Consider the following 14,214-nt stretch of genomic DNA (forward strand, 5'->3'; position numbering starts at 1 on the left):
GCTTTTTACTTTCTAGTTAGAAATACTGCCGCCTTCTTAATTATTTCACTGTGAAGAAAAGAAAGTTTATTTCTCTTTTCTGTACAACTTCACTTGGCTGTGGCACACTCCGTAGACTTTACTCGTTACACCCACCATGCACTGCGTACGGCTCGTCAGTGACTAACGGTGACTAACTTTCATTTGACCTAAATTCTTGCATCTTGAGCTCAAAGTCCTGCTGCTGCAGCTCTTGCTGCGCTGTGTGATACTCATGTGAACAGCCTCATTGGCTTTGGTATGACTGCTGGCTTAGTAAAGACAATGCATTTGAAGGAGTAGATACAGGTCAAATGTTTAAATTCAGGAGTGTGCTACTGGGTGCTCTTCCTAAGGCCACACAATCAAGCACAATGTTATCTGTAAGGCACAGGAAAAAGTACATTTCTGAATGTAGTATTTGGCTCAAAAGTTCTTGATAAAACAGGGTGGAGCTTTGCTCTCTTAATTTCACACTTGTCAGCTTTTCATACGATGTTATGTGCCATGTTTTTGAGATGTCATCTATTTCCCTGAAAATTCTTTAATACTGGATCTTATTGTTATTTTTCAGGTGTTCCAATGAAACTGTATTCAAAAAGGAAGATTTGTTTTGGGCATACAACTTCTGCCCCACTCCGTACTCTTGGACAGCACTTCTGGGCCTTATTTTGTACTTGATTTTCTTTGCACCTGGTAAGCAAACATTTGTTTTTGTGCATAAGTGTAAAAAATCGTAAAGGTAAAATGTCAAATGGTGAGACTACGCATTAAACTTGCTCTTCAGTCCAGCCATTAAGTTGAGGTTGATCTTTCTGTAATTCTTAGGGATGGGTCCCATGCCCTGGACTGTCAATTCTGAAATCTACCCACTTTGGGCTAGAAGTACAGGAAACGCGTGCTCATCTGGAGTCAACTGGGTTTTCAACGTGCTTGTGTCACTGACCTTTCTGCATACGGCTGAATATCTGACATACTATGGTAAGAAACAGTGTGTGTCCATGGGTGCTGTGCTGGCACTGGTGCATAGATTTTCTTCTGTTTGGCTTCTGGGACTTAAAGTCTGTTTTGCTGTAAAATTCCAACTGTGAACACAGTGTTCACAGCTAACTGTGGTCTAGTAAAACCAGAGACCTGATATGACCTACCTGGAGTTTGGTCCTGCTTTCATAAGAAACATTTCTTTCTGTCCTTGATGGAGAATCTAGAAAGTTGCATAAAGCAGAGAAGCTGAAAAAAAACTACATTTTGGCTTGGTGAAAAATGCTGTCTTCCACTTAAAAAGACAGCATCAGCAATTTTCCATTTCGTGATGGCATCCAAGGCCATTACTAGATGGTCCTTGCAGAAACAGCCGTGTAGCTGAAGATGCTATCGTCCTGCTCCCAGCTGTTGATTAAGTCCTGTCTGCTGAAGCCTGTGGAGAGATGGTCAGATTAGTGCTCAGCCACTCCAGTACGAGTCATTTAAATTACATTAAGTTGCTACTGAGTTTTTGTGCCCTTCATATCATAACTAGTGCAGAGCCTTTCAGCAGCACTTGTCATTCCTTAGAGTCTTTGGTCTGGAAACAAATGGCAGGTAAATGTTTCTTGGTCCTTCAGTCCTTTCTCTGTCCCTCTAGTTGAGGTGGGTAGCAGGGGGGATGAGCTCTTTCTCACTGTCAGTTTTCTTTGCAGAGGAATTATAAGTAATAATTAGATGTCAGAGTCACAAACATTGTTTTAATCCTGACTGTTTCTTTTTTGCTGAAACTTCTCATCTTTGGCAGTTGTCTTAGTGATTCCTTTGCTGTTAAGAATAACTAAGAAAGTTCTTGCCTTCCGTATCTGCTTTTTTATTGGCTATGCACTAGTTGCTGTTTATCTTAACAGCAGAATGACTTGCCAAAAAAAAGGACGAGTCTTCTCTTCCATATTAAATTAAATTGCTTTTGTTAATTGTTGCAGTCATGTAGTAAAGCAGTCTTCTACACCCACAGCCAAGCAGCTCGTGGTGTTCCCCCCTTTGCTCTTACATGCCCCTTTGATATCCACAGCCTGCTGCTTCTGCCGTTCCCCTGCGTGGAGGCAGAGGAGGGGATAGGATGTTCTGTAACTGACTGTGCGTACTGTTTTACATTGCAGGAGCCTTCTTCCTCTACGCAGGGTTTGCCGGCCTGGGACTTGTTTTCATCTATGGCTGCCTTCCTGAGACTAAAGGGAAAAAACTAGAGGAAATTGAATCTTTGTTTGAAAACAGGCTATGTACATGTGGTATGTCAGATTCTGATGAAGGGAGGTATATTGAGTATATTCGGGTGAAGGGAAGTAATTACCATCTTTCTGACAATGATGCTTCTGATGTGGAATAATTTTCAGCTGCTGATGTATTTAATCATTTAAAAGCCTTCTGGGGGAAAAGCAGCTCTCTGGTGACCTCACTGCCCTGCTTCTGGTCTGGTTCTCCTTTCTACTGTCTAGTTAAAAATGCCTTCATGTTCAAAAACGCTCCGTTTGGGAGGAAATCAATATGCTCATGTTTTCTTGATAACAAAAAGCAATGGCTTCCAACAGAGACTAAATTCCACGATTATATAAATCAACCAGATGTGTGCAATCCCACACCATCACAAGGTATTTCGTACAGTGCACTGTACCAGGTGAATATAGAAGGCTATATAGGTGATCAGTGGTTGTCCTTATCTTCAATACTGACAAAAATTAAAATCATGCAGTAGCTAATCAGAAAGCAGCCAACATCTGTCCAATCCCCATCCCATAGCAGCCTAGCAAATAGCTCTGCTATGTAACGCAACGAATGATGCTGCTGTAATGGTAACCATTTAAAAGGTTTATCTGATCATGAAACTACAAATATCTGATGTGTCTATCAGAGGGAACATTGCCCAAATTTACCCCAACAGAATTGCGTTTGTGTTCATTTGAGATAACGAGTAGAGAGCCATAGTCACCTAGGCGGTGTCTAACTAGGGTGGCATTGAGGCTGTGTTATCCCAGGCCGTCTGGCCACTGCTGCTCTTTGAGGACACACTACGATCAGTAGTTGGTGTTTGTGAGATACACTGCCAAAAATAACATCCCAGTAGCAGGAAAACAGAGCTAAGCATGTGGCCGCGTGTACAAATGAGCTGGTGCATATTGCTATGGACAACACAGAGGCTGCAGTTAGTTGGAAATGAACGATTTTTGTTTTCCTTTTTTGCATTTGAACATTTGGGTTTGTGCCTAGTTTTGAACACAAAATTTCATGAGCTAAAAGAAATAAAAGGAGGGGAGAGGTTTTCTGCTGCAAAATGCACAGTGGTCATCCCTCCTGTGCCTTTTGCTCATGAATAATCATATTGCCTTCAGTTTATCTTCATATATGCAGAGTAAGTGAATCCCAGCACATTTTTCCTTCAAATGCCCTTAGTCAACCAGTGTCTTGCTGGATCTAAAGAAAAATATTCGTGTTGGGCAGAAGCCTACATCTCATATTAATTGCCTTACTGAAGCATTGCAAAACTGTCAAGAAAATGTCAGGCACAAAAATCAACTTGGCTGCCTTTAGCATGGTAATGAAAATATTAATGGCATTTTATTCACCTGCCATGATTGCTTGCCTTGGCAAATTGAATTTTATGCAGCTACATAAAAATATTGTTTTTTTCCTTCTCCTGTTTCCTTTCACTGCTTTAATTCTTCAGAGATATGAGTTTGAAAGCATCGATAACTCAAATTTTTATCTTTGAAACATTTGCTTCATGAAAGAATGTGGAAAGCCTCCTCTGCCTGTGGGCTGCTCCCCATTTATTTGGTAAAAATACCTTTATTTTTAATTTTTTTAAGATTATATTGTTGGGTTCTCTAGCTTTTATAGATATGTTTTGTGCACTTTTTAAGGTTGAAAAATATTTTGCGGGTAGGAGTACTGTCAAAATGAAACTGGACATTTGTTACTAAGTTATTTTTATTGGGTAATCTGTGGGGTTTCATTGTAATGATGAAGTCTGACACTACGCTATCTGATCTTATATGGGGGGGTTTCTTACTCGAATTATTGAACTTCAGTGATTGGATATATTTTGGGTTAATTTCTTTTTTACTTCGTTTATCACAGAAGTATTTTTAGAAAGGGAACATTTTAGAGCATCCTTCTGTAACTTGACTGGGAATAAAAGGGGAAAGCAGAGCAGGCAGGGGGAACTGCAAATGAGTCGTTGCGAGGAGCTTACTGACCTTGAACCTCCCTCCCCTTGGTGGTGAGGGGGCTGCACTTCGAAGCCCTCGATCTTCCGTCTCCCATAAGCGCGCAGTGCTTCGCGCCTTGCACGCACTCTTCAGAGCCTCCACGGAAGGTGCAGTACCTAACAGGAGAAAAGGGATGCTTGGCACAGACAAAAAAAAAAAAAAAATCAGGGTGAATTCAGGGTGAAAAAACATGTGCTGGAAGACCCTTCTTCAGACAGTTTTATTGTCCAGAACAGCATGTGAAGAGGTGTTCAACGCCTGCCCTGTGCTCACCTGGTGCCCTACACAGAGACAGATTTCAGTGGGCATTTACTGGCATGTCAGAAGAGGGCCTTACAGCTCTGATCCCCCAAAATGACCCCACGCTCACGCTGCAGGTCCCTTGGTGGAAGTGGTTTGCGCTCCCGGTTCCAGCGCTTACCCCCTGCTCAGCTGTGCTTATGTCCACAGGCAGAGGAAACCACAGCATTTCCGTAGCATAACCGAAACAAAGTCCCCATAAAGATCGCTGGCACAAGATCAGCCTCTTTTTATTTCTTTCAGGCAGTGCTGGGGCTTTCTAGCAGCAGCAGACCATCTTTCTTTGCCAGCATTGTTCCACAGATGTTCTCAAAAGTAGCATGGGATTGTGTGCGGCGCTAGGCTCATTTTCTCACACCAGATCAGTCTCACTGGAAGCAGTTTTCTGAAATTTTGCGTCCCGTGCCCTTTTTCTGGAGGCAAAGCGATCGAAATACAACCATTTTGTTCATCACCAGTTCATCACCAGTTGCTACTGGTTATGAGGGTGCAACAAATATCGGCTTCTTTGCTGTCACCTGTTTCCCACCTGCAAAGAGTTGGGTTAAAGTCTTCCTCCTAGGGTTGTGTCCTGGTTTTGGCTAGTTCCAGCAACTAGGAAGAAAATTATCTTCATCCCAGCCAAAAGCAGGACAACAAAGGTTGCTTTACACAAAGAAAACATTCCACACCTTAGAAATACCCAACCTGGCACCAAGCATTATGTATCATAAAAATGAGGTCAAATACTTGAAATTAATCTTACGCAATTAGGGTTTTATTTTTAGAATCTGTGAACATTTATAATGTATGGAGAAAATTAAATAAATGTTTCTATTTTGCAAAGATTTTTTATATTTGTGCATATTTTAAGTTTTAAGAGATTTTGCTAGGGGTAGACGTAGTAACATTCCAGACAAAAGAATAAAAAGCTGAATAATTTCTTAAATTTATGAAGTAGCATAAATAGTGTGTCTAAGCACAATATCATTCTATGGAAAGCTTTCTGCAGAAGATGTGAAATGATTTCTTCACAAGGACTGCACATTTCATTCAGGTATTCTGTGCATCAGGAGTGCTAGCTTAATGATGCTGGTAGAGCTTTGCATGAATCCCATCTTGGTTGCGCACAGCAATTTGAGATATTTTAGTAGTTCTGATTCTTTACAGGTTTTGGCCTAACAGGAGCATAAAAGAAACAATTCCTGATGCACTTCTAATCTTTTAAAATTTAATTCGCCTCTACTAGTTTATTAACCATGTTAAATCTTTAAGTGTTGGGGTGGGCGGTGAGGTAATTTACAACTAGTTTCTTCCCCTTGTCACTTTGTTGATCAAAATCAGGCTTTAAAAGGCGGAACAAACCTGTTTTGAAAATAAACATCAAACAAATCAAGCCCCTAGGACTCATTCGGAGGGCTGAAGTTGCACTGTTGCATGCACCTCAGATCACTCCCAAACTTTTGCAACCCAGCGAGCTGCGGTGACAGCTCTGTCAGACATCTTGTGACAAGAGAGGATACGTCCTAAGGAGCGTTGTTCCAGCGCTGACTTATTTTTGTGAGAGTTGGAAAAAGCAGCATTTCACCAGAGTGGGAGGTAGGGTGGGGAGTGGGGAAGGAAGAAATGATGCATTGACAGCTCCACAAAGTCATGTTTGAGTAGGGACGGGTGCCAGAGCTGAAAGGAGCCATCGGTGACCTCCCTCCTGTGAGGCAGAAGGACCGCGGGACCCAGAGGTGGGGCCTGGAGAGCAGGTGCTCAGCACAGGCGGTCCTGTGGATGGGAACGGGGATGGGCAGACCAAGGGGAGGAAGGGGGTGAGGACGTGGCAATAGAGTTTGCAAAGCTAATGCTTAGTTTCCTTTGTGAAATCTCTTTTGCCCTTTCAAGTCCTCCGATTGGGCCTCAGGAGAGGGTTTGATGTTGAGGGCTCCAGCCCTGAGTGAGGGTCTTCCCTTTGGACGCGAGGGTGTTGGGTACCATTCCACGGGCTAATTAAAGCTAGACCATGTGCTCCTCAGCTTTATGCCCAACTTCCCACGTCTCAACGTTAACACTACACCAACATGGTCGTCTGGGAAGTCTACTTGGACTTGCCGAAGAGGCTCTGTTAGCCAAACATTGCTAGGCAAGGAAGGGGCAGAGTCTTTGTTGTACAGAGGTCTCAGAGTAGAAATAAAGACAGAAGAGCGGGTTCTGCGAAGCACTTTAAAGAGTAAGATATCTGTGCACTTTTTCAGAGGTAGTCAAGCTAACCAAAACCCATTCCTCTGCATTGGGAAGAAAATAGAGCTTTGTGTACCAGGCCAGAAGCAGATAATTCCACAATATGTGCTTTATGGCAAAATGTGTTTTTATTGCGGGTAACATTTACAGCTTACATGTAGCTGCTGCCTATCAAGTGACTCGATTGTTCTCTGGATTTTAACAAGTCACATTTTTGTGCAAAAATCTTAGTGGTTTTCTATCGATCTCCATCGCCTTGTGTACAGTACAGTTAAGCATAATCCACAAAGTGGTCTAGGTTGTGGCAGTGTTAAAAACGTCAGCACAGTAAAATCTAGGTGAACATTGTTAAAGAAATATTGTTGTTTGTGATACTGGGGGTAAAAACTCCTTAAAGGCAACTATATTATAGATTTTAAAAGTCTGAAAAAAAAATGGCAGTTCTTATCTATTTTGTGTATGTTTTCATATAGAGGAGGAGTTTTTTATGTGCCAATAACCATCACTGTAGTGTTTTGTAAATGGGTGTTAATGGTGTTCCAGAGTTCTGTATATGAGCATATACTTTAGCCACGATGACCTGTTAGTGTGAACCAGCGGCATGTTTTTAATCTTATCCATGCCTCTCCTTGGAGGCGTTCACTTGTCAGCTTCAGTAGAGCTCATGCACACCAGGGGAAGCTGGACCAGAATCAGGCCTCAAGAACCCAGAGATCACCCAGATCCCTCACGTTGTTCCTACTCGGTGTGTTACATCTGAATGACCTGGTTTGTGTAATTATAAAGCTTCAACTATGGTTCAGTTACACTCTTCAGTCCTGCTAAGATACAATTTTTCAAAATTTGGTTTTCCATTTCATCGCATTTGTATAAATAAGGGGAGCGCTGATGAATTACGAATAATGTCCATGTCTTTCTTAAGGAAACAGTTTACCATCAGCATTAAAGTAAAGGCAAATTTCTCTTGCTGCCTTAAACATTACACAGACTTCGGAGAGGACTGAATGTATGACTTCTGCAGGACAAACTTCATCTGGCAGGTGGGATGCTTGGCAGGGGGAGAAGCGCCGCGCTCTGTGGTGCTGGGGCTCCAGCCTCACCTTACACCGCAGCTCCTGTCTAGCACATGCCTGCCATCTGTGTGATGTTAAGTATTTGAGTAGTACCCATGAAATTGTTAGAATTATTATTCTTGAAATTCTTCATGTACTCGGGTGTCCTGCTGGTCCGGGGCATAGCTGGGAATTGGCATGAGTCGTGTGTCCGCTTTTCATCTGGAATCTCACAACCCTGCAAAAGCATCAGCCGGATCTTTCTGCAGCAAATTCCATTCAAGGTTTTTGGGGACATTATTGGAGACCAAATTGATAGAAATAAATACTTTTGTGTTCAGTAATAACATGCATATGGTGCCATCAGGACACATGGTATGGTGTTCAGTACAAAACAGGTTTTGGCAAAACTAATTGTCAGGTTGTCCAAGTTATTTCTTAACAATGTCGAGCGTGCCATTTCCTTTTGCAACCAGTCAAGCCTATAATGTATGAAAGTGTTGTACATTTTCTGAAACTTCAGTGATGTATGATTATTTAATTGACTTCTGTTCTGATTGCTTTAATGAAGTTTGGTCTTTACATAAAAGTAAATATCTTCAAAGAATTGTCAGTGCCAGAAGTGTAAATGAACAAAATAAAAGGTGAGACACTTAATTACAGAATCTTTCTCAAGGCTTTATTTGTGTGGGTACTCAGGTCGCCTTTTAGAGATGGAAAATGGCATTGTCCAGAAAAATGAGCTAAAACAAACTATGGGCTTGCTTAAATAAGTGAAGGGGAAGAATAATTTTGAATATGATTGGTGTGGTCTTAAATAATATGTTTTAAGCCAGAGAGAGACTGGCACACTGGGACAGAGTCGCTAAGGGCTGTAATTAACCACAGCTCACACTGAGTGGCAGATGACAAGTACCAAGGTGAGGGATGACCAGGGAAATGGGGTTTATGCACTTCTTCTTTGAAAAGCCTCCTGTGGCCTTTCACAGGCACGGGTGGCCCAAATGTCTCCTTAACACACCACTGGAAACAGTGAGCTCCAGCGCGATGCTGGGGCTGGAGGGGGCTCTGCTCACTACTACTGCGTCCTGATATCCACCAACAGGGGTTCAGCGTCCTCTACCCAAACACAAAGCAGTTTTCTGGCAGCAGTTTGTGCATTCAGACTTGATTACCGACAAGGGAAAGGGCAGAAGCTGATCATTTCTAGCTCTGTGTGTTTAATTAAGAAAATTGATAGAAGGCCCTCATGGGAGACTCTCTAGATGAAGTGGAAATGGGTCCTGCTCCTCCCTGCTGTGTCCACCCACTATTGAGCCTTTGGGAAGTTCAGCATCACCCCTGACAAAGCTGTGAGGACTTTTGGTCCCTTGCAGAGGTGGGGAGATGGAGGCACAAGGAGAGCGCTGGGCAGGCCGCTGTCGGTGCTGGATCTTATCTCTGGGATGGGGAGAGGAGGCTAATCAGTTACTCTGACAGGTTATGTTTTTAGGTTTCTGGCTGATAGTGCTTGTAAAGGTGACGGATGGCTGCTGTTTGGATTATTTGTCACCAAAACCACACAGCGGCTTTGTGGGGTAATAAAAAACTGGTGGCCCTGCTGTCACACACTCTGGTTTTGACTTCCTCCATGCTGGCTACTCTCACAAAGCAATTACTGATAGATCTATTTCTGCTGACATGATTCTGGGCTGATCTGCATCCAGCAGCACTTCTCTCAAATCTTTGCAAGCTTTTTAGGATATGCCCCCCCGACATCACAGCTGGGTGCTGCCACATCTGCACCAAGGCCACCCCCTGGGTGCTGTGCGGCCTTTGCTGTGGGCCTGGCACCATGGGCCTGCTTTGGGGCTGCTGCAGGTGGGGGGAAGCACCAGCAGGAATTAAAGGCAGGGTGAAACATAACAACCCTGCCTTGCTGATCGTGGTGGTGGCCAGTGCAGTGGCGCTGAGCTGTTTGGAGAGAGATCTTGGTGATTGACCCCTAGCACCATCCCTCCTGCTGTCCCACAGTCCCCCAAGGGCTCCCCACGGTAGGGATGAGAGGGCTCCAGAGGTCAGGATTTGGTTTGGTTAGTTGTTTTTTTAGGACACATTTGGATCTGGGTTTCAGGAGGATACAAGCAGCCATTTGCTTGGCACACAAGTGAGCCCTTTGCCTTAGCTAACACACTGATCTGGGGGACTTTGATACCCCCTGGAAGTGCTAACAGAATCCATAACACTGAAAAATCAAAGCAGGGCATCTCATGCGGCTCTGTAAGATGTGCAGGGTAGGCATGGAGAAAGAAGGCCTGCATTCAGCGGCCCTGTCACGCGTTCAGACCAGCACCATGCGGGGTGCGTTTTGTCACCACGAGAACAGGGCCAGGTGGCTGCCCCCACAGCGGGGTGAGGCTTTTCCTGCCCCCGGGGAATTCAGGTGTGAGAAGGACAAATAAATGCCCCCTTCCAGCAAAGCGCTGAGCCACGAGCCTGTCCCCGGTGGAAATTTGGGTCGGGGAGGTCTATGTCTGAGGGAGTGAGGAGCGTTTCGGGGCCCATCAGGGCTGGAGGTGCAGGAGCAGGCTGAAGGGGCTGGGTTAGTGGAGATGAAGCCCTGATGTGAAACTGAGACCGGCTCAGGTTGCCGAGGAAACGAGGGTGGAAAGAGCAGATCCCAAACAGGGGCTGGAGGAGGGAAGCAGGTGGGGAAGGAAGCGGGGTGTGGGCTACAAGGGAAGGCCGGGGGTGTGACAGCACGGGGACACGGTGCCATGGAGAATATGTGGCTCCCCCCTTCTTCCTCCATCACAGCCCCCAGCTCTCAGGCTGTAGGGACGGCAGGGACAGGGCAGCGTGGGGCTGGGGTGCAGCTGCCACCACACCACAGCACACAGAGGTTTGCCAGAGCCCAGGAGGGGCAGGTCGACAGCATCGGAGCCTTGCAATGCCTGCATTAGCTTCTTGTGCTGCCTCCTCCATGCAGTAATCAGGTTTCCTTTTCAATCTCCTTCCGATAAACAGATTGAACAGGCTAAATCTCTCTGTACTGTGTGTTTTTATCTAAACTTCAGATTTTCATAAGCTTGTTCTTCTCCATTTTTATTTTTTTTTATGACATTTTTTGGGCACGGCAGCATTTGTTCAGTGCTTAATCTCCCACAGCCACACACACACAGAAGATTGCCCCCGGCTTCCCCTTTGCACCGGGACAGGGAGAGCCCTCAGCACCCCGTGCCAGCCCTGCCAGCACCTCCAGCCATCCTCCTGCACAGCAGTGAGTGTGTTTTGGTGCATTTTGTTTAAATGGAGCCAAGCATTATCATTTGCTTGTAGCCTTTTTCCATATTGCCACTCGCTCGACATCACAACAGAAGAGGAGGTTCCTTGTCAGCCCCGCAACGTGTCACCCTGCTAACACAAGATGACTTCTCCATCCCCAAAGTGGCTGGCAGCGGGTGGCCTCATCCCTGCTGGGAAGTGATGCGCTGGAGTAAGCCTTGCTGCTAAATTGGTGCTTGGTTTAATCTTCTCACGGTGGGATGGCATCAACCCCCATCTGACTGCTGTGCTGTTTTGTCCAGGATGTCTGATGTGACAGCGTGCCCCGTTCCCAGGCTGCCACAAGACATGGCTGCAGCCAGAGCCACTCTCTGATGCCACACGGCTTCTTCTGCACTGTCCTGTGGCCTTTGGGGTACCTTTGGGGCAGGGGGAGGTGGCTGCAGAGTTGGGCTGGCACCGGCATCCCTGCAGCATTCCTCTCACAGGCAGGGACCAAGGCTAAGAGTGGTGGGAAGGAATTAAGGGCAAGCAAAGTTTTCATAAGCTGGGTGGAGGATGACTGCCACCCCCAGCCTGGCAGTGGATGGGACAGCTTTGAAATGCTCTCCATATGTCACGTTACGTTATGGTGGGTGGGAGCCACAGGGAAGTGCTGAGGGCATTGCTGTGGTTTATTCCTCCCTGGGTGCCTGGTGATCGCAGCCGCTGCAGCCCAAAGCTCAACTCCAGCTGGCCCTGATCCGAGCAGGGCTTGAGTGAGCTCGCACAACCACAGCTGGTTTGGAAATGTTTTAATCTGACCCTCAAATAGTACAACAGCACCCTTGCAGCCTCCTGCCTTACCTTCTCTGATGTCTTCTGGAGCAGCATTCCCCATCCCCTTGCACTCACCTGATATATCAGCACCTCTGCAGCCATCTGGGTGCTGCACCTGAGCTCCCCGTAGGCTGCTGTGGCTAGGTGAGAGGGAGGGAGGATGGTTCTTGGCTCACAGAGTCGTGCGACCTTTCTGGAGCTCAGCATCACCAGCCCTGGAGAAGCCAGCTCTGACTCAGACTCTCACCTCCAACCTGTCAGCGGACGGTAGCAGAAATGCCATTTGATTTGTTGGGGACGGAGGAGGATTTGGATGCAGAGAGTTAATGCTTTTTCCAGGAAACCTCATTCTTCCTAAATCAGCTCTCTGCTAAAACCCTTAAAAAGCCAATTCACAAACACTTTCCACCTGAGAAATAATCACTTGTATGAAGACTTTAAGCTTCTCATTTCTCACAATGATAATCCTTCACAAAAATGAAATCAGGATTTCTACAAAGTTCGTAGAGGCTGTTGGCATAACAATGCCCAGCTACACACTGCCTGAGGAACACAATGAAGGTCCTGGTGGCATTTACCCAGAAAACTTTGTCTGAATCCTTACCTTGCACGCTACTGTAATTAGAGTTGGTTTGATAGGAAAAACAGGTTACCAGCTGCACATCAAAATTGCTTGGGACTGAAGCTTGGGGTAGTATTTTCAGTAAGAGAAGCCGTCTTTCCATCCATATTTATTTGTAAATATTCAAGCACCAATACAACAAATTAACAAATTAATTTTGGTTAATTACAGGTACACTTCTGTCCTTTTTCCCAGCAAAACTCATTTTGTAATTGATTCTCACTGAATGCAGTTAAACAACGTACGTTCCTGTGGCCTCCCCAGAGGCTCATCACTCTTCTAGGAAGGTTACTATGGATGAAAAAGGAGCAGCTCTGTGTCTGTCCTTGCCTCAGAGAAAGCTTGTGGTGACGGGATGTGTGTGATGGGTGATGGTCATAGTACTGGTGGCTAAATAGCACCAACTGCTCAAATGTCACCTGAAGGAATCAGGATTGGAGGCTGCCACTCCAGACAGAGGAGACTCCTGCCAAACCGAGCTCAGCTCTTTCCAAAAGTCACAAGAAATCAGAGGTGAAAGAAAGCTCCTGAGCGCAGTGGGAGACTGACACTGAGATAAGGAGGAGGCATGGTTCTCTTCTAATGCAATAACAGTCACATAAATACTTTAAAATACTCCTCCAGTGGCTTAAAAGAACATGCTGGTTTATTTATCATCATCGCCAGCACACATACCGCTACAGAGATAGTTTTTATCCTTGCGGTTGGTTTGTAATCACAGGTAAAAATTGCAAAGCAATTGGATTTTATAGGCTCTCAGCCAAAGACTTTGGAACATGATGGTCTGCTTTGATTGACATAACCCAAGTGCTGCATTACCATGTTAGAGAGAAGTGTGCAACTCTTGCATGCAGTCAGAAAATTTGTGTCTGGCTCCAAGCTGCATATTTTCAGCCCTTACTGGGAAATGGTGCAATCCAGCCTGAGACCTGGCTGATTTTAAAAGCTTCTCTACGGTGGCGTCAGTGCAGTGGAGAAAATAAGCTACAGCCAGTAAGAGGCTTTAAATTGTGTGAGATGTGAGAAGTAACTTACTAAGGAGGTGTTGCTTCCTTTGAAACACCTGCACTGGTCCATGCAGTGCTACCAGTCCTCCTGTCCCAGTTCAGACCTGCCCTCTTTGCCCACTAGGTTCACTGGAACAGACTGGGAATCTGCCTCGCCCTGCAGAGCATATATATCTGCCCGAATTGCGGTAGCTTCACTCACTGCAAGACTCAGCCAGGTGATGTACAGGGTGTAGCTGGGACAATGCTTGCCTTGGAAATGTCCTAATTCCAGCCATCAGGCTCGTGTGGCACAGTTTGAGCAAGTTTCATAACGCTGAGTGAACAACTGCGCCTCACAAAATACTGGTAACTGCTGAGCTTTCAGCAAATCACGAGCATTATTCAGATAAATTATACCCCCTGTGAAGAAGATGATCATTGCAGTTTCAGCTAAAGAAATGACTAGGGAGCTTGCTTTGACAATAAATTGAGGCAACCTAAAAAAGAAAATCCGCTTATGTCAAGCCTTAGGAAGTGGGCGGTGAATTGGCTAAATGATAGTTCCACATTTCAGAAGTCCGGCTGTGAAGCCACTTCCTGTGTATGCAATTTTTATGTACAAAAGACAATGCTATTTTCTTCAAAGTGAAGAAAAGTCCACTGACATTTCCGAGAGATGCTATTTTTAACATGGTGTAGCTATAAACCTG

At 45.1% G+C, this 14,214-nt stretch overlaps 1 protein-coding gene across 1 annotated transcript in view; it reads left to right on the forward strand.

The window, feature by feature from the left end:
• The window catches only part of SLC2A13 (solute carrier family 2 member 13), a 157,033-nt gene extending 148,558 nt beyond the window's left edge, over positions 1 to 8,475 (forward strand). The window contains exons 8-10 of the mRNA XM_027458948.3: positions 593 to 714; positions 847 to 999; positions 2,145 to 8,475. Coding sequence (XP_027314749.1) covers positions 593 to 714; positions 847 to 999; positions 2,145 to 2,371 — 502 coding nt within the window. The 3' untranslated portion in view covers positions 2,372 to 8,475. The remainder of the gene's footprint in view (positions 1 to 592; positions 715 to 846; positions 1,000 to 2,144) is intronic.
• Positions 8,476 to 14,214: the final 5,739 nt, after the last annotated feature.

The sequence above is a fragment of the Anas platyrhynchos genome, chromosome 1 (genome assembly GCF_047663525.1).
Source record: "Anas platyrhynchos isolate ZD024472 breed Pekin duck chromosome 1, IASCAAS_PekinDuck_T2T, whole genome shotgun sequence".
Classification (NCBI taxonomy): Eukaryota; Metazoa; Chordata; class Aves; order Anseriformes; family Anatidae; genus Anas; species Anas platyrhynchos.